General features: G+C 42.4%; 1 protein-coding gene across 1 annotated transcript in view; it reads left to right on the forward strand.

The window, feature by feature from the left end:
* Positions 1–927: 927 nt before the first annotated feature.
* LOC133456665 (teashirt homolog 2) overlaps positions 928–23,530 on the forward strand; it is a 53,132-nt gene continuing 30,529 nt past the window's right edge. Inside the window, exon 1 of the mRNA XM_061735187.1 lies at positions 928–1,645. Within this exon, the coding sequence (XP_061591171.1) occupies positions 1,606–1,645 (40 nt within the window). The 5' untranslated portion in view covers positions 928–1,605. The remainder of the gene's footprint in view (positions 1,646–23,530) is intronic.

Consider the following 23,530-nt stretch of genomic DNA (forward strand, 5'->3'; position numbering starts at 1 on the left):
CAAAAACTGTTTTTAAAGTAAAAACGTGTGGATAAAACACACCAGGATGAAAAGTAATACCGTCCAAAAGGTTTCAGCGTGAACAATAATGAAAACCTGCTTAGCTTAAATCATTTTTTCTCCACTGATCTCCTCTTTGCACTTTCAGGAGGTAAAGGGGGGGAACATCCCTTCATCTTCTCAGTTGACCTTTTTTTTATTGAAAAGTAATATAATTTGATGGAAATGTTAATCAAAGAACACGTGGGATTTGAAAGCATTAAAAAACATTTTCCTTGTTTTCTTCCAGAAAGTCAACAATGAACCTGAAGTTTCACGTAACCAAACAAAATTCAATGTGCTTCTCTTTTTCATTTGATGTCAATTATTAAACTTGTATTTTTACCTTTCTATGAGACTTTTAAAATCATCTTTAAAAGGAGTGTGTGGTCTCGCGAGCCCTAAAGAAAATAAAAAGTAATCAGAGTACCGAACTAGAAAGCGAAACCAAAGAAGTGAGAAACCCGACACGCAACTCAGGTGTTTTTCCTCTAAATGATCTGATCTTAAAACCACCTGGAATGATCCCAGGTGACACATCCAGCTAAATCACGGGGGCGATGCTGCTTTATCAGGCTGCAATCTGAAAGTTTAATTTTCAAAGTAGCTGAAAAACCTGTTTCGTGTTTTCCTGCTGTTCTTGGAAAAGCCACAGTTGACATGTCGGTAGAAGTTATTGGCACATAAAGCCGTTTGATCGCCGGGACTCTGACAATGAGGGGTGTGACTGGGACCGAGACCGAGGCGGCTCATTCATATCTGCTGGAAATCTCACAAACTTGTCTTTCCTCCAGCGATCAGAGCGGAAGCTGCTGAGAGGGGAGAGAGGGGAGGAAAAGGCTGAAAAGGGGGAGAAAAAGGGGAAGAAAAGCTGCGTGAAAAGGTGCGAGAAGCCGCACACAAGCCGCGCGTCCCCGCGCCGCGCACCGCCCTCCCTCCCTGCGCTCCCTCCGCTCCTCCGGCCTCTGTTCCTTTAATAAACTCCTGCTTATCTGCTGTAACAAATGTCTCGCTGCCATCATCAAGTCCAGGCGAGGAGGGAGGAGTTTTTAATGTTCAGTTTGTTCTATGGATCGATGTCTGCTGGCACCGCTCGACCCCTCGCCCGCTCCGTGCGTAATCAACCCAACCGTTACCAAACACACGCGGGCCGGCTGTGCGCGTAAAAACCCCCGCGACATCTGATCCGATCCCCCTGCAGGAATCAGAGTGACTGACTGACTGACACACGTCGATCAGCATATGTGGGGACTGATGGACGCCAGCGGATGGTGAGAGGAGACGACTGTCCCCCCGGAGGAGGAGGAAGAAGAGGAGGAAGAGGAAGAAGGAGGTGAAAGAGGAAAGAATAGCGCTGATTTCCAGCCAGTCCCCCCTCGATCCCCGCGATCGCTGAGTCCTCTCGTCTCGCTGGATATTTGATTGTGCTGATTGTGAAAAGAGCGTGAACTACTCGGAGTGCCGACGTGCGTGTTGCCCGGACCGCCCGAGACCGCATTCCCGTCACCTGGGCCGGATCATTCCCCTCCACCTGGGCAGGATCATTCCCGTCACCTGGGCCGGATCATGCCGCGGAGGAAGCAGGAGGCGCCCCGGCGCGCTGCGGGTAAGACACCGACCACCGACCTGCACAAACCTGCGACCAGACTCAGCAGCATGACATTATCCGTCCCTTTTTTGCTTAGAATCGTGTTGAAAACACCTCCTGGAAACACGGAGCTTTCTCTTTCAAACTTTTATTCCGTGGGACCCCCTTGAGGAGACGGGGATTAGAGCGGTGTCTGCCCCGCGGGATGCGCCCCCGGTCCCGGGTGCGCCCCGGGTGCGCCCCGGTCCCCGGTCCCGGGTCCCTCCGTCCGATTTTTTAACACTTATATAACTACACATGCGAATGTATGAGGGGGTTTTGATTCAGATTACATTTGTACTGGAATATAAGTAATTGTAATTTCTCTCGGGACCTTTCCAAGTCCCCCCAAGGGGAATGCGGGAGGGGTGTGTGGCCCCCGGTTGGGTGTCAGGCACCGGGGCAGTGATGGCAGCATCACAGGCTGCACTTGTGGGGGGGAATGGGAGTGTTGGGGACAATCAGAAACAAGAGGGAAAGAGAGACAAACATAGCTGGTCCTTCTCTCTCAATAATCCTAGAACCTGTCACTAGGCGTTTTTTCCCTCACTGATCATAAAGTTTCTTTTCTGGCAAGTCCTACAGTATAAAAGCCCAAACAAGCTCTTTTCATTTGGGCCACGAAAGTGCAAGGAGAGGAGCTGAGAGATGTGGTGCTGCTGCAGCCATAGCAGATGAACTCTGCATGAACTCCTCATAATCTTATGGACAAATGGAGAATGGGTTACACTCATTCACACACTCAGACACACATTCTCTCTCTCTCTCTCTCTGTCTCTCACACACACACTCTCTCTCTCTCTCACACACACACACACACACACACTGAGCATACTGCTGTCAGAGAAAGGGGAGCTCCACAACATTTGTTTTACTTTCTGTGCAGAGGAAAGAGGAAAGAGGTCAGCTCTACCTCGTGCTTATCCCAGTCTGTTTGTGTGTTGAGGTAAAAGGATGAGTTCATAATCTAATCTTGATGGAGGCCCATGGAAACCTCCGGGGGAAAGGTCTGAAACTCTTCACTGAGTGTGAATGTGAGTGTGTGTGTGTGTGTTTTTTAGTTTTTCCTAAGATTTTGTTTTCAAATTGCACACTTTCTCCTAAATGACACAAATACCCCACTAACTATGTTGCCTCATTTTCTGTTTGTTTTTTTCCTCTGAAAAACAAGAGAATTGTCCACCACACAAGGTAACATAACATTACCTCTGAGTCACTTACTTTCCTCCAGTCTTAGCCGTTTTCTTATTTCTTATTTCCCGTGAATTACACCGTTCCCAACAACTGCTTCATGAGGATGGAGCCGCTGAATTGAAATGAGATTGATCAAGGCTATTCCAGCGTTTGAGGATGTAATTACTCGGTTGTGGTGTGTTGAGAAGTTATCAGTCTTTATTACGTTTGCCGATGTAGCAACCAGATGGCAATTGTTCTCTGCCAATAATAGCGTCTCTTTATACCCGCTTAAGATACTGAGACCCTTATCTAGCCAGCACACTCTGTTTACACACACACACACACACACACACACACACACACACACACTCACACACACACACACACACATGCAGGCACTCATTGCCATACAGTCTCATAATATATTTTTTTTCCCACATTTCAGCCTCTGAAAGCCCCTTTTCTTAGAAACAATGGCCCCCGTTTTATTCACAGAACTTTTGAGAAGATGCCTAAGTGATCCCTTTACACGCTCCCAGCTTCGCCTGTACTCTGGTAAATGTGTCAGCCCTATAGAGAAATAAGCCTTCCAGAAGAGTTTCTTCATTGTTGAGGTAATTGTCTCCTCTTTGACAGGCACATTCATCAGTGGCTTAATGGTCAATCAAAAGTTGGCAGGCTGAGTGTTTTCATTCTTTCCTATCCACTACATTAGGAATACTTAATCAAAATGTCTCCCGGTAATGGCTGTGAAGAGTTCATGACTGACTGATCCGTTGTCTGTGCCGATAGAAAATTAACAGCTCGGCACTGGAGAGATGTGGGTCTGCAGATAAACAAATTGTGCATTAATATTTCATCTTCAAGACCTGGGTTGTGCTATCAAGCGGCGGAATATTCCTGGGCTGTGTTGTCATTTTTCTCGTGTTATTTTCTTTTTTTTTTCCTCGTGTATTCTTGAAGGCTCTTTGCAGCTGTAACTCATTTCACTTGATGACTTTACTGGGGTTACAGAGAGTGACGACAAATTGATTACCTGGCAGAGCAAGAATGGAGCGAAGAGAGGCGCAGGCTGACAGTCATGTTATAATAATATGTTTAATGATGTGTGGAGGGGGAACAAGGAGAGAGGAGTATTGAAATAAGAGCATGGAAGATGCAAAGGAATAGATTTCATTTTTGTGGCACTCTTAAAGATGCAGTATCCCCTCTTGGTGGAAATTGTGTTTCGCCAGATGTTGAAAAAAAAAGAAAAGAGGAAAAAAAAAAGCCATTCCCATTCCCAGCTCAAGCATTTACTCACAGGATTGTGCATCGGCTTGTGCTCGTATCCACCTATTTATTTATTCACGTGAGACCACAGATGCACTAGTAAGGGCCAGTTGTCACTGATTTACTTCCTTTGCAAACATGCTCTGTATAGTAATTTAAAATGCCAATTACTCACTGGTCCAGAATAGGATGCACTAAAGCTTTGCTTTATTACTGAGAAGGCATCACAAAGCCAGAGGCTATCAGTCTGCAGATTCCAGGATGGAATTTGTGTATCAGGTTTAAATATGGTGTAAACATGAAGCCCTATAAGTGCACAGGATGCATTTTTGAGTGAAGGGGGCCATATGTTATTCTCTGGCCGTGGGATTATTCCCCCTCACAGCTTCTTTTTTTTTTCCTTCTTCTTCTTCTTCTTCTTTTTTTTTAACAATAGCTCTGTGCTTCAAACCGTTAGCCCAATTTGCTGTTAACAAGATAAATTGGAGAACAGACAAAGGCATTAAGTGTTGCAGTGCCAGCTAGTGACTGACAGCAGCTTGTGGGAATTGGCTAGCAGAAATTCCTCCTAAGTGGTTTGTTCAGAAAACATCCTACGATCAAGGCAGATGTTGTTTATCCAGTTTAGGTAGAAAAAGGGAAATCTGCTTTGAATGACAAAAACGGGAAGAAAAATGGCAGCAGATACAAGGGCTTCTTATTGTGCTTCTTTAAATACCAGATTAGCACTCTCTTCATCTTGTATTCACTGCTTTTGTCTGAAGCCTTTGGAACAATATTTTGCTTCTTTTGTGTGATTTGCTTACATTTATTTAACCACTCTTATTAGAAAATGATACTTTCCCTGCATTTCAATTGAGAAGTAGTTTTTTTTGTTCTTTTATTAGATTTTCAAGTCCATGTGTGATTTTTTTTTTTTTTTTATTTCTGTCTGTAACAATGATCGTATTGATCTTGATCTTTTTGTCCTCCCACAGACAGATCTTGTTTTACTCATTCTTAACTCACACTCTGACTAATTCCACTGCGACTGCACCGGACATCAGCTTTACTCTCTATTTAAATTTGTTTTAATTGCGATTTGAAAATCTACCGTTGTGAGCCACGAAGTCGACCAGGCAGGAGAAACACTGTAGGAAAACGGTGAGGGCAACTTTCTCCTATAGGAAATCATGTTGAAGTAATATCTTGAGTTGTGCCAACATGCACTTTTCGCTATTTTGAGGAACTTAAGCTGCACTTAAGAACCAATAATGCAGCTTCACGTTTCTATTCTCAGAGCAACACTTTGTTTAGAGTAGTTGCTGCGGATTATTATCATTAGTACGCATTAAATTTGTCTTTTTTTTTTCGTGCATTCCTCTTGAACTTATGTTAACAAGGCAAATATTTTGTTTTGATCAAATCCAGCCTTGAAAATTTTGAAGAAGACCAAGCCTGCACTTTGTTGCAGAGCTTGCAATTTTCCACCTTCCAACAGCTCCCCATAGAGACGGCCCCTAATAACTTTCTCCTCATCAGCTATTTTTTTTCTGTATTCTCTGACAACAGTTGGGGAAAAAGAAAGAGAAACGTACAGTACCATCAAGTCAGGTGGATTTACCGTATTTTCTGGACTATAACCTGCACCTGCATACAAGCCGCATCCGCTCTATTTAAAAAAAAAAGATATGCAAGATATGATATTTATGTTGTTAGATTAGATATTTACTACATGTACAGAAGGATTTTGAACTGTAAATGATGTACATGTTTGTACCTAAATAGATCCTTTCCTAACAGTGTCTTTTAACACGGCAGCAACTTTGCTGATTAAAACGGGACAGAACCAAGAGAAAATAACCGCTATTTATTTATCTGTTTGAAATCTGCTTCTACTTCTATCTGCTAAAGAAGTAGCAGCGTATTCTTCTTTGCATTTATTTTGTCTTAGTTTTGATTCTAATTCCGGTTAGAGCGCCCCGAGCGGTGGCAGAAAAATCCACAGAATAGCCGCACCTTTGTATAAGCTGCATGGTTGAAAACCTATGAAAAAAGTAGCGGCTTATAGTCCAGAAAATCCGGTAGTTTGATCTTGCGGCATCTCATCCTGCAAGTTTTGATAGTAGGTGTCACGTTTAGGTAAGTAGCAGTTTGTGGAAGCTTTTGTTTGCTTGCGCGGCAGACGGGGTGGTGCACCGTCTAGGTGATAAGAGCCGAGGCTCCCGTGCCCTCCAGCACCGTGATCTCGCTCCTCAGCGCTGTGGAAAACACAGCGTGTTATGAAGGGTCTCAAGGCAAGTGCCTGTGCAGCGTTGCACCTCTCTACAGCAACTGCTCGTTCACCTTGCCTCCCCTCCGAGACCTGCACTAGTTTCCAGGCAAATGACACAATTTGATATGCCGTTGGGGTGATTCATGTGGATAATATTTCCATGTGATCATCACTGCAGAAAAGAGACTATTTCTTGTTATGCTTTTCTTTTTTTTCCTCCTTTTTTTTACTCATTAAGTCTGACAATAAATAGAATATTGGAAGAGTTTATTGCGAGGATGCTAAAACTCATTATTTCTCCCAGACATTCCAAATACAAAAGAAATGATGTTATGATGTTTTGCCCAGGTCCCCACAGATATAATGATTTACAAAGGGGAAATGTGCAGGAGACTTTATAGCTTATATTGTTCATTTATGTGGATTATGAGGATAAAAGCAAGGAGCGCTTACAGTTAATACAGTAGCACTGTAGGCCTGCTATTGATCTTACACACACATGTGGAGTCTGCAACTCGTGTATTAATGTAATGACATGCATTTCCATAATAGTTTACGTCTTTACGATTGAAATCCTTAGCAGTTTTGTCAACGCGTAGTGGGCGTCCACACAAAGTCCAGAAGATTTAAGAGAAGACATCCATCTTGTAGTAGTTGACCTACATGTGTAGTCGGTTAGGGAGACTACGTACTGGCCATATGGCTCCCAGAAACAATCACAGCCGGCTCAGGTTAACCTAACCGGAGATGCTTTTGAAAGAGGTTGCACATATCATGTTTTCTTATAAAGAGCTCCTTTGCACCTTTAAAAACTCAGCCGTCTCTGATTTCAGAGGCGGAGAAACAGCTGAGGCTCCTGCTCTGCTTTTATTCAAAAGCAGCCTGGCAGAAAATTGAAAGCGTTTGTACAAAGCGTAAATAGAAAGAACATGATTTAAATTTTTACTTAAGTAAACTCAAATATAAATCACACAATGCAACCTTTCTAGCAAATGAAAGGATGTGACATTTCTTTTCGGTATGTACGAGTGCCAAAAGACAGTGGCAACATTCATCTTAAGTTATCCACGGTGTACCTGATTTGCTTCTTATCAAATCCTTAATGAGCTTCAATTAAGATTTATTATGCAAATTAACCCTCAGCTGCTACTGACGACAGGAGCAGGAGCTATGACAATATTGTGCTAATGGCGTGATCTGTAACAATTACTAAGGTAAACTGCCTTCACACTGCAGGCTCCGCGAGTCTCCTGGAGGTCAGGGCTGCTAAATATGCAGTCAGGTGTTCTGCAGATTTGGAAAATTATTTATCACATCTCCGTTGAGGTGCATTTTAGCAGCAGATTTATAAGCACGAGAGTCGACATCTTCCCGCCGATGTTTCCATGTTACCCAAGCTAAGTGGGAACCGCATTTAATTATTTAAGAAAATAATTAGACTGCATAAACGAAAGGAATGTGATGTATACAGAAAAAAAAACCAAGCGTTTTGTGATTACGGCATTGAAAACAAACCTGAAAATAGTCTCAGCTTTGTGATCGCCATGGTTACGGCAGACGAAGAGGTGATGACCAGAGGAAGTGCTGCCGGTGGCTTCACTCTGAAGTGTATGAAGTTGTGAACCTTGCACCTTTTGTGACTTAATTTAGTACGAGGCTGATGGCTTCCTGACAGCTTTATGGCCTAAATGTTTTATGAATCTTCATGGAGCAAAATTACATAGAACCTAATTTGATGAATCAAGTCAATGTTCCAGCAGCTTCGTTCACCTTTGTGGCCCGTGGTCGTCCGTCTCTCTGTGGAGGACGGACGGACCCAAGGCTTTTCTCTTCTGTACAGTTCAGCCACAAGAAAATTAAAATGTCCAACGTACAACTCTTAATACGTGCCAGTCAGGTTTGTGCTGATGTGCAGGGACCCGCTGTGTGTTTTGGAGGTATTTAGAAAATAATCAGTCCAAACAAATGACTTCATGCAATCATCATCCAATCAAATCAAATATTTTTTTTGTCTTGAATTAAAGGAAATGCAAAAGCTCCACTGTAACAGCTTGAGTTCATGTGTGAGAAATCAAAAGGCCATTATTTGAAATGAAAATCCCGGTAATCTCTGTAAAACAAATCCAGTCGTCCTGCAAATGTGGGGTTACGTAGAAAAAAAAAAGATATGAATGAAATTGTTAAATAGTAGTTCATTTAAGATTAAGTTTTTCTGAGATCCGTCTTCTGTTTGTTTTTTACTTGATTTTTCTGTCATATTTACATTTATCTTCCTTCTAGTTTTGCATGTGTGTTACTTTGCTGTTTTTTTTTTAGTTGTTGTAGATTGTTTGTCCTTGTTGTATTAGTACAGTAGTAGTACTATGAAGTAAACTAAGTTAAAAAGGGTAAAAGGCACAATAAGCTTAGGCTTCAGCTACACCTTTTGGTCGGTTTATTGCTTACTTCTTTTTTTATTAATTCTTTCCTACAAAAGGAAATGAAATGCAATGTATTTATCAATGGAAACTGATCGACCAAATAAACTACTTCATCTTCATCAATATTGTAATAAATATATGTAAGTACATAGATATAGAAAAAAAGTATTTATCTTTAAATATTTTATTTCAAATATTTTGAAGGAATCATTTGCATAATCCAGCCATATGGAATCTGTTTAATGTTCTGTAGACTTTACTCTTCACACCTGGCAGGTTTACCTCCTCATTTACTTCCTACAAAACATTATCGTGTGGTTTTTTCCTCATGGTAGTGCTCCGTGTGCACATTCTGCAACACAGGAGTTTGGTGTAAAAACAGCAAATATAATTGAAGTTGTATGTGACAGATATGTGGATGGTTGAGCTACTTCCAGGAAGGTTTCCTGCGTACCACGGACCAGTCTACCTATGATATACAGTAATGCACCACCGCAACATAATCGCATTTTAGAATGACATACTATTCACGTACAATGACCACCACACCAGTATGGAGGACTATACTGTAAAATACTGTCTACTTCAGTATGCAGTTATAAAAAATTACACACAAAAAAAAACAACCAAAAAAAGGGGAAAAAAGCAGCGTTATATGGAGGTTAGGTGTGTGTCTCTTCTGGGCAACTATAGTGATCCTGGCGTGCAGTATGAGCTGGACTTTTTTAATACCGTTCTACACTAATAAAGACTTGAAGATTATTTTGCACAAAAGCACTTAAAGTGACTGATTTATGCCAGAATGTTTTGAGAAAAATGAGGACCTGATGACTAAAACTAAATCTACTCTAACCCAAATATATGATGGAATGTTGAATAGTGAAGTAATGACATGAATTAGCAGCGTTCATTTAAAAAGCAGCTAACACGGTTACCTGGTTAATTGTTCCACGTATGATATGTCTCCGGTGCTGTTATCTAACACACTCTTGTCTCCACAAAAACACTTGTTTGAAGGGAAACTCACCCGTCCTAATTAGCAGAGCTTTCAAACCCTGAAAGCCTCGTTTGATAATCTTTGTTTTCCATCTGCACGTCAAGTGACGAGACGAAATACTTTTTTTTTCTCTCTTCAGGTCACAATCAAGTTGCCAGGTAAAAAAAAGAACATTTTTATTTGGCTCTATGACACTTTAAAGTATAACTCGGCTCAGGCCAAAATATAGGCAAATGCTATTGGAGATGATTTAATCACCAAGCTAGCTCGGTCCGAACAGGTCCCATCAATGTTTTATTTAAATTCCCCCTAAATGTCCCCATTGATCAAAAAAATCTCTTTCGTCAAATGAACAACAGTAATCAGGAATGTAATCCAGAGCATGATAAAAAAATGTTTCTGCTGAGTACTCCTAAAACACATTTACCGTATTTTCTGCACTATAAGGCGCACCTAAAAGCCTTTCATTTTCTCAAAAACCGGCAGTGCGCCTTATAATGCAGTGCGCCTTATATATGATCATTACGGTAATTTCTGTTACTGTAGTCAGGGGGATTGTGGGTAATGTAGTTGGTGTCGCCAAAGTAACGGCGCTAAAAACGTCAGGAATCGTCACAGACGTTCAAAACAGCAGCGACGCTGACTCGCATAATGGAGACTTTGACTAGACGGAGCAAAGCTGGTTTTTATTTTATTTATTTTATTTTGTTTAAGGGAGGGGAGATTTTCTCTCTCTCTATATATATATATATATATATATATATAGTTTTATTATTCTTTGTATGGTTTTCATTTTGGCACTCATGATTTACGTTATACTGCTACACTGTGTCACTTCTTAACAGTCAATTTATTTAGTTTGATGGTTCAGGAAGCAGAATATGTGGGGTCTCCTGCCGGCGCCTCCTTCAGGCCTGGAGGAGAACTGCATAGACCGCAGGAGCCACAGCTGAACCAAATCCTCTATAATTACGTTTGGTTTTTGTCTCTCGTCTCCATACACCCTGAGGAAGGCGCAAGCCGACACGCGTTGGTGTTTTTTAGATGTAACCCAGTCTAAATAAAGGTTTTTGAATTTTTTTCAAGCCACCAGAGTGCCTGCATTTTTTCTTTTGAGTTCACTGGTTTTTATTTTGTTAATAAAGTTTGACATACGGTACTTTTCTTCTTGTTTTTTTTTTTTTTTTTTGCATTTGCTGTAGGATTTTGTAGCATTTCCTGTAGCGCAGCTCCATCAGGTCAGAGCCGTCTGGGAGATTTGCGAGGCCCTGTGCGAAATGGCTCGGGGGGGCCCTCGAAATTTTTGGGTTTTTTGGGTCGGATCGGGTGTCTATATGCGCAATTTTAACTCTCCAATTAGCAAAATACTGGATACCTTCCCCTGCCTCATCATCATTTGACTTGCCTCGACGCGGGGCCCCACGGCTGCTTGAGACCCGGTCGGATTGGTGATTTTTGTGACAAATTTATCAAACGAGCCTTTCAGAGAGGCATTAAACTCTTCCATTTTCTTTAGTTTTTTTCTTTTTTCATCCCCTGATGGAAATTTCCTGAATCTGTCTCGTTCTCTCGACATTGTGTGACAGTTTGTTCCAACTCCACCCGTCTGGATCAGAGCAGCTTGTGTCAATGCGCTTGGTCTGATCAGTTGTATTGAACAACAGACACGCGTCATCATTGCACATATATTTTATTGATATGCACAGACTAGTACACATTTAGGTCTGTAATGGAATGTGACTGTTGATATTTATAAGGGAAAAAACGAAAACAAAAAACGAAAAAAAAAAAAAAAAAAATTTTTTTTTTTTTTTTTTTTTTTTTTCAAAAACGGCCCATAGCGCCAGGCCCCTTGGGGCGCGAGGCCCCGTGCGGTCGCAACGGTTCGCACACCCCTTGCGGCGGCTCTGCATCAGGTAGATACGTAACTCAACCCCAGCCACTATAGTACGGTATTTTACCACATATTTAGTGCGCCTTATAATGCGGTGTGCCATATAGTGCGGAAAATCCATACTTGAAACAATGCTGGTGGTTTCCTGCGAGTGCATCGCCACACCTAAGGTTGGCCGGGAACGAGCAGCTTCTCCTCGCGGCTCTGCCTGCCTGTTTGTGTCGACAGTATGTGCTGAGCTAGTCTGTTGAAACAGCTTAATTGATGCTCATTAAACAGCAGTGACAGCTTAGGTGTCCGTGATGAATGTAGAATAATTCTGTTGTACTTACAACTTGATTAAGGAGAAGCACACAACATGTCAGTGCTGTAGCCTTTGGCTCGGGCCGTGTGCCCTTAGCAGCTACTTAAAATGATTTCTTATTGGGGTTGCTACTTGGAAACTGCCTTCAAGTAGATCTGATGCAAGTTCGAGTGCACGAAATAAGCAACTTTTCTAACTCCGCTGTGCATAGAAAAAGTAGCACTGATTAACGGAGGATTAAAATGAGCTGTTAGTTTATTTGACTTTGATTTTAATAAATTGCGTGGGGAGCGCAACACCTAGCAGTAAACGTCATCTAAGAATATGACTTTTCTTTGTTCATCCGTAGTCTGGCATTTTCAAGCAATAATAAAGTCGATGGGTGTCATGAAAAATGTGCATCTTGTATTGTTTCAGCTTGAAATTAGAGGCAATTGGAATTGGTTTCAAATTGACTGTCTATGTAATGAGTGCATGACGAATGGTATAATTTAGAGAAGAAAATGAATGCTGAGAAACCAAAAATATTATTCTGCACCAATTTATATGCCATCATATTCCATGAAGATGAACTAATTTTGCTAAATACCCTGTAAAATCTACTCATAATATTTTCTTTTTTATATCCTCGTAGACAGACCGGGTCACAGAGGCACGTGGTAAATGCAGGGCTTATCACAACCATCCCATTTTTGCCTTTTTAGTTTTCTTTTTCGTTGACGGCCTCAGAGAAAAAACATTGCATTAAAATCCTTATCGGTCGCAGGTTTCCAGGCCTCGGTAGCCTCGCGTATTTGCTGCCATCTGATTAAAGCGATGCTCTGCGGAAGTAACAGAAGGGTCCCTTTTTCTGCATTTGGAGAATACATGAAAGAGAGGGGAATTTCCGCAGAGGATGGATTTATAACTTTATCCTCACATGACTAATATTACACAGGGAGGTCTTTGTACAGGAAGCAGCATGTCTAATTATGGGCCGACTGTTTCTCGACTGAGAGCAAACACAATGCCCAAGGCTGTCAGAAGTAACTGCACTGACACGTCACACACACATGTGTGTGTTCGGGGTGATGTCACCGTCGCCCGGATTTCATGACGCTAAGCCTGGAACTGATTGAGCGGGCGTTAAAAGTCAGGCTTTTTAGTAACGTACATATGTTGAGCAACAACCTCGTAGACTAGAGAGACTGCGAGGAAAGCTCCAATAAAAGCCAAAAGTGAAAGCTTCTTCTCTTCTTCTCTTCTCCCTCTCATCTTTTCAAGGTGACACGTTTCTCCCGAACACGTAATGATGCCTGTGACCTTACCGATGATAACTACAGTATGTCCACATTTCCTGTGCCATTAAGAGCACATGCAGATTCATCACCCTTCCCCCATTTACAAGAATTTCAGGGTCTCCATGTCCTCCCACGTTTGCCTGCTGGTCATATATCTGGGCCCAGACGGTGGAGGGGTTGCTGGCCGGGCCGGCCGTAAGTCACGCTGTCTATCACGATGGGACCGTGTTGCTCACTTGATCTTCAGCTGTTTCTTGTAAAACAGAACAGCATTCTTAAGATTAACTGACTGACAGGGAGGCCTCTAAAAGCAAACTATAATAGTATGAAATGTTACAGTCATATTTTATGGCATTTCATGTGTTAGACCAAGTGTGTGTGTGTGTGCGTGCGTGCGTGCGTGTGTTTGTGCGTGTGTGTTTTGCACCTCGGGGAGTGCAGAAAATAATGACGTAGTAACTGCTGTTTCTCATTAGGCTGGTAATGATAATGCAGGTGATCATATCACAGGAACTGGTCCTGGCTGGTACTGGCTGGTCCTGGCTGGTCCTGGGTGGTCCTGACTGGTCCTGGTTGGTCCTGGCTGGACCTGGCTGGTCCTGGCTGGTACTGGCTGGTCCTGGCTGGTCCTGGTTGGTCCTGGCTGGTCCTGGCTGGTCCTGGCTGGTCCTGACTGGTCCTGGCTGGTCCTGGGTGGTCCTGGCTGGTCCTGACTGGTCCTGGTTGGTCCTGGCTGGTCCTGGCTGGTCCTGACTGGTCCTGGTTGGTCCTGGCTGGTCCTGGCTGGTCCTGGCTGGTCCTGGTTGGTCCTGGCTGGTCCTGGCTGGTACTGGCTGGTCCTGGCTGGTCCTGGGTGGTCCTGGCTGGTCCTGGCTGGTCCTGACTGGTCCTGGTTGGTCCTGGCTGGTCCTGGCTGGACCTGGCTGGTCCTGGCTGGTCCTGGCTGGTCCTGGCTGGTACTGGCTGGTCCTGGCTGGTACTGGCTGGACCTGGCTGGTCCTGGCTGGTCCTGGCTGGTCCTGGCTGGTCCTGGCTTGTCCTGGCTTGTCCTGGCTGGTCCTGGCTGGTCCTGGCTGGTCCTGGCTGGTCCTGACTGGTACTGGCTGGTCCTGGCTGGTCCTGGCTGGTCCTGGCTGGTCCTGGCTGGTCCTGGTTGGTCCTGGCTGGTCCTGGCTGGTCCTGGCTGGTCCTGGCTGGTCCTGGCTGGTCCTGGCTGGTCCTGGCTTGTCCTGGTTGGTCCTGGTCATCATCACAAGTCAGCCTCACACACACTCACAGCTTTTCCTTTTTTTTCGTGAAAGCTGTATTTGAATATGTCACCCCTCTCTTTGAAGAAGGTGTTTGTCTGGAAGTGTCTCCATCCCTCCACATCCCTCCCCCTGCGTCTGCCCAAAAAACTAAAGTCATTGATATGGAACTAACTGTCAAAATAAGTTGTGTTCAATCCAAAACCGCTTAAGGTGTCAAGGGCACAGTCTCGTCCCCTCCGTATCCTGACAAACATACAGTCAGCAATTGTCTGTTGTATTTTGGGTACTGGTATCTCCTGCTAACCCCCAGGCCATTTTAAACTTCAGAAAGTGTCCATGTTCTGAGTGTCAGTAGGAGGTCAGTGTGGGTGCAGACGGAGGAGCTTCTCGCTCGGATATGGAGTCTGTTGGGAATCTTGAAGTCATTTTGTCTGCGTTAGTCTGCCGTCGCTGTCTATCTTCATTCCTCTCTCCGCCTGTACTTAAGTCTTAAAACATTTGTGCCATTACTTGGAGAACTTCAATTTTTTATTCTGAGTGGACACGCCTAAACCACTGAGCTGTCAAAATTAAGCTGGCTTTTTTTAAAGTGGCATATCTTGTTGAGTTTGTCCATTGGCGGACCCTTTCTCCGTCTGTATCTTTGTTTCTCCATCTGTCAGAGTGCTTCATGTTATATTTAGCTGTGAATGCCTACCTGTCCTTCCAGCTCTCAGCCCCGCTCACCGTGTCGCTGACTGACACTGCATCTCTGTGGTGTGTAGTGCATCTCCGCTAACTGTCACCTTTTTGTCAAAAGTGGACAAAATTGTTTGTGTATTTGATTACATGACAAGAATAATCATTTGAACAAATTTCAAAACCAGGTGTATGGTAGAGTAAGGCATGCTGTCACTTGTGCCACTAAAAATATATATATTTGAAGAAGGATTTTTGCATGAAGATCTATAAAAAAAAAACAAAAAAAACGAATTGTTCATGTCCGTCTAGACAACCAGAGCCACTTCCTGTAGATAGCCTGATGCACACTGTGATGGCATGCTAAAGTCTTTAAAAATGACTGCTACGACTTGTCGGCTTATCCTACTAATGACATACAAGGTAAGTCCTGTATTATTATTTCACGCCGGCGCTCAAGGTATCAGATGTCATTTCAGTGATCCTGCAGATGTCTGTGCTTTTAGCAGACTGACAGGCTACACTAGCACTCATCTTGTAAAGTGTAGAGGTGCAAGTGAAAGTCATTAAAGGTAAAGGGTTGTAGGTATCTTAGGCCCCGTTTCCACTTAGCAAAAACGGTGGTGTTTTCAAGCGTTTTGGCCGTTCGTTTACACGAAAACGAAGCTCAAAGTCTCCAAAAACGATAATTTCTGAAAACTCCGGCCAAAGTGGAGATTTTCAAAAACTCCGTTTTCACGTTTGCTTGTAGAGGGAAACGGACATTTAGGCTTCAGAACGTCACATTATGCAACAGAAACGTCACCAGCGTCATGAGTGCAACCTGTGTTTACAATTTGTTTGACCACCGTCAATATTTTTTTGTATTTTACCTGTTTTATATTCTAAAGTCACACTTAAAAGTAACTCCACTTCTCTATCACTCCAAACCAAAGACTCTCGTTCATCTTGGAAGTAACTGGAAGTTACTCGTGTCATTTGTTAATGTTTTTTTTCCAGGATTCTGATTGGCTAGCATGACTTTATGCTTCTCGTTACACTGCCCCCTGTAGGTTTGGCAGCTCATAGCACCTTAACAGCATATTAATGCGAGTTGGTGTAAATGAAGAGATTTTGAAAACAATCTTGTGTAAACAATGTGTAAACGTGGCCTTAAACTAAGGTACGGTTTTTGATTTGCTGCCTACAGTTGTGAGTTTGCAGCTGTTTTTGACTCAAAGTCAGTATTTGAGTTCTAGAGAACAATGTCAATTCATTGGCGTGTTGCTAGCTTTGGATTTCATGTCTGTTCAATAACAGGAATGATCGCATCATTATACAACATCAGAAAACCTCCAAGTTTCCAAAATGGGCCAAAGTTGGAGGTGATCAAATCTGAAAGTGGGGACTAGCTTCAGGCCCTTCAAATAGATCTTCAGTTTCTCATAAACTGACCAGTTTGGCTCTTTACAGGAGTCTTAACAACCTGACAAGTTTTGTTCAGCTAAGGACATTTAGCTGAAAAAATGTCCTTAGCATCTTCACAACAGGGACTTGTGTGCAGTCGTATGTAACCAGAACATAGCAAGTGCTGGTAGCATCTGTATGAAACTAGAAAATATTGTGTATTACAACTTTATTCTGCATGTCACTATAATTCTTGTAGTTAATTAGTCAGGTTTATAAGCCAATTTATTTTAAGAATATGTACAGTAGCCCATTATTTTTTTTGACCAAAATTTGCAGCCACTCATTATCACTGTTAGATATCAACCGGGAATCTTAGATGCACATTTTGCTGATTTGCTTGGCATTATTTTCTGCGTCTTCAATACCAGGGAGCGCTGAAAAGAGAAAAGCTGAAAATGCAATTGGCTGCGTAGATGTGTATGGAATTTAGTTTGGAGAAACAATGCCCTCAGTGCTTTGAAATTTTGTTAGAATTGACTGAAGTGGTTGAAGAATCTGAATTTGCTGACATCTCCCCTTCCAAATGTGGAACAATAACTAAATGGATGAATCCCGTTCTTTTAAAGAGGTTGAAATCTCTTCTGCTCATCAAGGTTTATGACTAAAGTTTCTGTCATTGAGATCAGTCAGTTCAGAAGTCTTATCACTCTTCATTTGTTCAAAACTTTAAAAAGGAATTAAATCACAGTAAAATTCTCCAAAGGCCTTTATTTAACTCTTCAAGAAATGACACTGAAGTTCTTTGGATGCTTAATCAAACCTCACCAAAATGAATAAAAATGGTGATTTTGATTTGCTTATTTTTATTTTTTGTCAGGATATCATGATCAGAATTTAACTTTGTTCGTGTTTAAATGGTGGAAATAATCCCTGTTTTAGCTCTGTGGCGTCATTGTTGGAGGGAAACTTGGCCACTGCCATAAGCATCTATGTTGTTGCATGTTCAATGAGGCCAAGAAATGCTTCTACTTCATACCTGCTCAGATTCTAATTCATACTGTGTTAAATCTGCAAATGCTAACCTCAGTATTATCAGCTGCCATCAAGTGGAGTGGAGTTTGTCCTGGTTGTTAGGCCTTATGGCGGCACCGTCCCGGCATCAGCTCTGGGTGTGGGGAGTGAGTTACGCTTGACTTTCACCAGGGACTTCCAGACTCTCCAGCCCGCCGTCCGTCTTCGGCTCATTGTGTCTCACCGCTTTTATTTCTCTTAACCCTCGCCTGCCACATCCTCACGAGCCCCAGTGAGACGAGCGGCACTTGCTGGTACGCCTTATTTACAGAGGGTGATATCAGCATTTACACATTCCTTCAGAGATTTGGGACTATATGTGGTACACTCGTGCAGGCTGTGCAGTAGAAACATAGAAATAAGAACTGGCAGCCACTTGGACATAAGTCTTGCTTTTATTTAGAAATGAACATCCATCACAAACATGTCAATTTCATTTGTGTCAGTTATAAACAGTTTGACTCTGATTTCTGTGCAATAATATCAATCTTTTTTTTCCCAGAAAAAAAAGACAAACTGCATGATCCAGTCTCTACGTTACGGAAGAGTATTAGGGCCAGGCAAGAGAAAAGAAATTGGAGAGTGGAAGATTTTTTTTTATTGTGCACTTCGAGAAAAAAGACGAAATGTCGGGATTCACTAGCAAGGACCACGCCATCAACAGGATACGTTTAAATGATTTATTGATACGAAGATGATGACGATGGTGATGATGATGATAATGGCGATGACGATGATGTTGAAATACAATTTCGAGAAAAAGTCGAAATTTCGTGAATAAAGTCGAAAATTTTGCCTTTTTTCTCGTCATTTCGACTTTTTTTCTCGTCATTTCGACTTTTTTTCTCGTCATTTCGACTTTTTTTCTCGACATTTCGACTTTTTTCTTGAAATTATACTTCAAAAATATTCTCAACATTTCGACTTTATTCACGAAATTGTACTTCAACATTAATCTCGACTTTTTTACTTTTTTCTCGACATTTCGACTTTTTTCTCAAAGTGCATAATGAAAAAAAAATCTTCCTCCTCTAAAATATTATTTTTATTTTTCTCCTGCCTGGCCCTAATACTCTTCCGTACTACGCGCATGTGCTTTAGTGTTTTTTTTTTTGTTTTTTTTTTCTTGCATGCATTAGTGCTGCATGTGTTTCCTGCATGCTCTGTGGCAGCCCTCGCACCCTGGCAGCGACCCAACTGAAAAGTTCCGGTACTGTCCAGACACATCCTTTAGGGACCTCATCAGCCCCTGAATTTCCTTCCCCTCACGCCTGAAGGCATCCATATTCATTTCCTCCTCTGATTTGGGGAAAAGGCTGATGAAAGGCTGGCTTTTTTTTCCCCCCATCTTTTATTTCTTGCCAAGGTTGCCTGCATTTCAATGCAACGTGAATCTGCAAAGACGTGCAAATGTGTACCAGCACTATGTAAGGAGTATCATGCCATATTGGAAAAAAAGGGGGGTTATTGCTGTTGCAATACAGTAACATACTTTTTTATCTACAGGACTGTCTCAGAAAATTAGAATATTGTGATAAAGTCCTTTATTTTCTGTAATGCAAAAATGTCATACATTCTGGATTCATTAGAAATCAACTGAAATATTGCAAGCCTTTTAATATGATCATGGCTTACAGCTTAAGAAAACTCAAATATCCTATCTCAAAAAATTAGAATATTCTGGGAATCTTAATCTTAAACTGTAAACCATAATCATCAATATTAAAATAATAAAAGGCTTGCAATATTTCAGTTGATTTGTAATGAATCCAGAATGTATGACATTTTAGTTTTTTCAATTGCATTACAGAAAATAAAGAACTTTATCACAATATTCTAATTTTCTGAGACAGTCCTGTATATTTTACTAAAGTAAGTGATTCCTCTGCTTTCACAGAGGTTTGTGTCTTTATAAGATAAATATATCCCCCCCTGTCAAGTTATAAGGGCTTAATATTGTGGAAGTGATCGCAATGGTTGGAAATAAACCTGTAATTACACTGGTGGGTAAGTATTTGCTCTTACCGGAGACAGGAAATGAATGTTAATGAAAATAACAGTCACACACAGCATTAACCCAACTCTGCAATTATTGTCACGCTTTGATGTTGCCGTATATACTCGTCTGCACACACATGTGCCTACTTAACCAGACCTCAGGTACACTGTTAACTCCACCAGCAGCATCCTGCCCTCCGCTCTGCACAGCAGCGCTCAGGGTGTGGACGGTCGGCCCGACCGAGTCGCAGGCCCTCTGTTGCCGGGGCAACGCTAAACACATACGTACACAAAGGAACAGAGGATCATCTCCACCTCTGGCAGGATAAAGAGCGGTGTTGCTCCACATACCGGAATGCTGCTCTTGCCCCACAGGCGTGCACGGCAGACGGTGTCACAGAGCAGGATCATCCCGCGCCCATCATAATTCATGACACACTTTTCATGGAGTTCATTCTTGCTACCTGGAAGATGATGATTACTTCAGTACGTTTACATGCAGTCAAAATTTGGGTTATTGCTAATATTCCGGTTACTGAAACATTGGGAATATTCCGTTTACATGGTGATTAATCATTCAGGATATCTGGATCAAACCAGCGACGCACGGAGAACATCATGACACAATTACCGTCATTTCTGCTTCTTATTCCTGTATCCAAATTCAAAACAAATGCTGCTTCATGCAACTTTTCTCTCACCTTCTTGTAAATCTTCTATCCCGGTACTTTCTACCGTCTACAAATGCAGAAATGTTCATATCCTTCATTACATTTATGAAGTGATTAGTCTCCTCCTGGTCTTAGTTTCTCCGTGTTTATAAGAACTTCCTGGACTCAAAAGACCAGGATTCCTTGTGAACAGAACATGTGCAGAAAACTAATTCCTGTTCCGTTTGATGGGGATATTCCGTTTGGTGTTTACATGACCCAATATTCAGGTTTTAAAAGGAGTAACCCAGGGGTCATATTGGGGTTTTTAAAAACCCCAATATGAGCAAATTCCGGTTATTCAAAGGGGTTATTGGTGTTTACATGGCCGTGCAAATTCAGGTTATTGCCAATATTCTGGATTTAAAAGGGTTATTGATGCATGGAAACACAGTCTGTGTATTTACCAGTGAAGCACTGATTTGAGCTCATTCTGAAAATTTCTATCGAGGTCTTGCCCAAGATAAGAGACGAGGTGCTTGTCACTTGCTACAGATCACAGTAGCGAAGGGGAAACTGTGGCAGAAAGCGTGTCCTTGGAACAGCGTGGGTGATTTTTCAGTCCACTTTCTACTGCAAAACTGAAAGCTTAAATCTGGAAACACTAAAGTGGCAACGAGGACAGTTTTGCATCAGACGCTTTGCTGTCTTCTCTCACGCTGTCACGATGACGGCCCCTTCTTAAAGACGCCACTTGATAGTTTTCATCAATAAACACTTCAGAACTTCATCTGCATTGTTTAGCACCAATCTGGGCAACACATGATAACGGAACGGTCCGTCTGTACGATGAGCGTGCGGACACTCGTGACTGCCTGTAAGCTGACATCTGCAGGATGCAGAGTAGCTGCTGCTGTGGGTGTAGATGGACCTCACTTTCCTTTATAGTAACATGAAAACCATCCAGAGAGAGTGGGCAGATGTCACTCTCACCCAAATGTACCTTTCCAGCTGACAAAGCAGCAACATATTTGAATGTACAGCGAGCCGACGGCTCTCGGAGGTTACGTTGTGATGGTGTTAAGTCCACTGTGCACTTACATAAGGCCATTTCTGAACATTAAAATAGTTCATGTTTCTATAGAGGATAAGTGTGGAGGACTGTAGCAGCTTCATCTCTCTGACAAACCACATGGTCAACCCTGGTACGGTGTTTGGGTCAAAATCACCTCATTCTCCTTCCTTCCTTCCTTCCTTCCTTCCTTCCTTCCTTCCTTCCTTCCTTCTTTCCTTCCTCTTTTCTCCCTTCCTTCCTTCTTTCCTTGTTTCCTTCCTTCCTTCCTTATTTCCTTGTTTCCTTCCTTCCTTCCTTCTTTTCTCCCTTCCTTTTCTCCCATCATCCCTTCCTTCCTTCCTTCCTTCCTTCCTTCCTTCCTTCCTTCCTTCCTTCCTTCTTTCCTCCTGCTCTCTCCTTCCTTCTTCCCTTCCTTCCTTCCTTCTTTTCTCCCTTCCTTCCTTCTTTCTTTCCTTCTTTTCATCCTTCCTTCCTTCTTTCCTCTTGTTCGTTCGTTCGTTCGTTCGTTCGTTCCTTCCTTCCTTCCTTCCTTCCTTCCTTCCTTCTTTCCTTCCTTCCTTCCTTCCTTCCTTCCTTCCTTCCTTCCTTCCTTCCTTCCTTCCTTCCATCCTTCTTTTCTCCCTTCCTTCCTTCTTTCTTTCCTTCCTTCCTTCCTTCCTTCCTTCCTTCCTTCTTTCCTTCCTTCCTTCCTTCCTTCCTTCCTTCCTTCCTTCCTTCCTTCCTTCCTTCCATCCTTCTTTTCTCCCTTCCTTCCTTCTTTCTTTCCTTCCTTCCTTCCTTCCTTCCTTCCTTCCTTCCTTCCTTCCTTCCTTCCTTCCTTCCTTCCTTCCTTCCTTCCTTCCTTCCTTCCTTCCTTCCTCCCTTCTTCTCTCCCTCCTCCCTTGATGAAGACAGCTCCATGTTTAAACAGCATGATTCTGATAGATGAAATGGTAGCCTCTGCAGGTCAACTTGCTGCGGGCTGTTGTATAAAGGAACTTCATATTAGGCCATCTGGAAAATGCAGCTTTTTAAAGAGGCTGAGTAAAACTAAAGCTCTGCAACGGGACACAATTCAGCTAATGGTAAACAGCTGAAGGTGATATCACCCTTCAAACTATAGGAACGGGGTCAACATGTCCCAGTGAAAAGCTCGGGCTTTAAAGGGAAACTGCAACCCAGTCTGTCCTGCCCAGGAAGATATTAAGAACCTTATTTAACAATAAATTATACCAATTGCCTCTATCCTGAAGAAACAAATGTTTCTCTGTGAATAGTCATGCGTTTGTATTGCAACATCCGACAGGGAAAAATCCCCTCCGAAAAGCTCATTATCATCAAATGATTGTCAAATTGTGCTAAGTCTTTGCACATGACAAACATCTAACATGGCTAACAGCAGATACGTGTGTGTCGCAGTGAGATGTTCTGAACCGGGGATTGGAGTCATGTTTTTGTGTTTCTGTGCACTAGCAAAGGAAGCTGAGGTTTTTCCACAGACGGGGCTAAAGTCGTGATTTATAAATCCAAGTATTCCTGCATCATCACTGTTTGTCAGCGCTGAGTCACAGCAGTCATTAGGGTCAGTTAAGAGAGAGCAAATTTAGCTGTTGCTCATTTCTCATGAGAGACATCTGCATTTCATGTTAAAAGAAAATGGTTGATGCTGCTGAAACTGTTTGTAAAAAAAAGAAACAAAAGGAAAGGAACACAACTCAGGATGTAATAAATAAAGTTGATGAAAAAGACACTTTGTTATCTCTGTTAATGGAGGAAATATTCAGCGGATGAGTTGCAGCCTCGGCCTGTCAGCTTTTAGGTCCGGTATCAACACACCGTGTCCTTGTACTGGATCTGCTCTCTTACGTTCTCAAGTGGAACCACAACCGCGTTTCCATGCATCAATAACCCTTTTAAAACCCGAATATTGGCAATAACCCGAATTTTCACGGCCATGTAAACACCAATAACCCCTTTGAATAACCTGAATCTGCTCATATTCAGGTTTTTAAAAACCCCAATATGAGCCCTGGGTTACTCCTTCTAAAACCTGAATATTGGGTCATGTAAACACCAAACGGAATATCCCCATCAAACGGAACAGGAATCTGTTTTCTGCTCATGTTCTGTTCACAAGGAATCCTGGGCTGCGTCCGAAATCCCACACTTCCACCCTA

The sequence above is a fragment of the Cololabis saira genome, chromosome 12 (genome assembly GCF_033807715.1).
Source record: "Cololabis saira isolate AMF1-May2022 chromosome 12, fColSai1.1, whole genome shotgun sequence".
Lineage (NCBI taxonomy): Eukaryota > Metazoa > Chordata > Actinopteri > Beloniformes > Belonidae > Cololabis > Cololabis saira.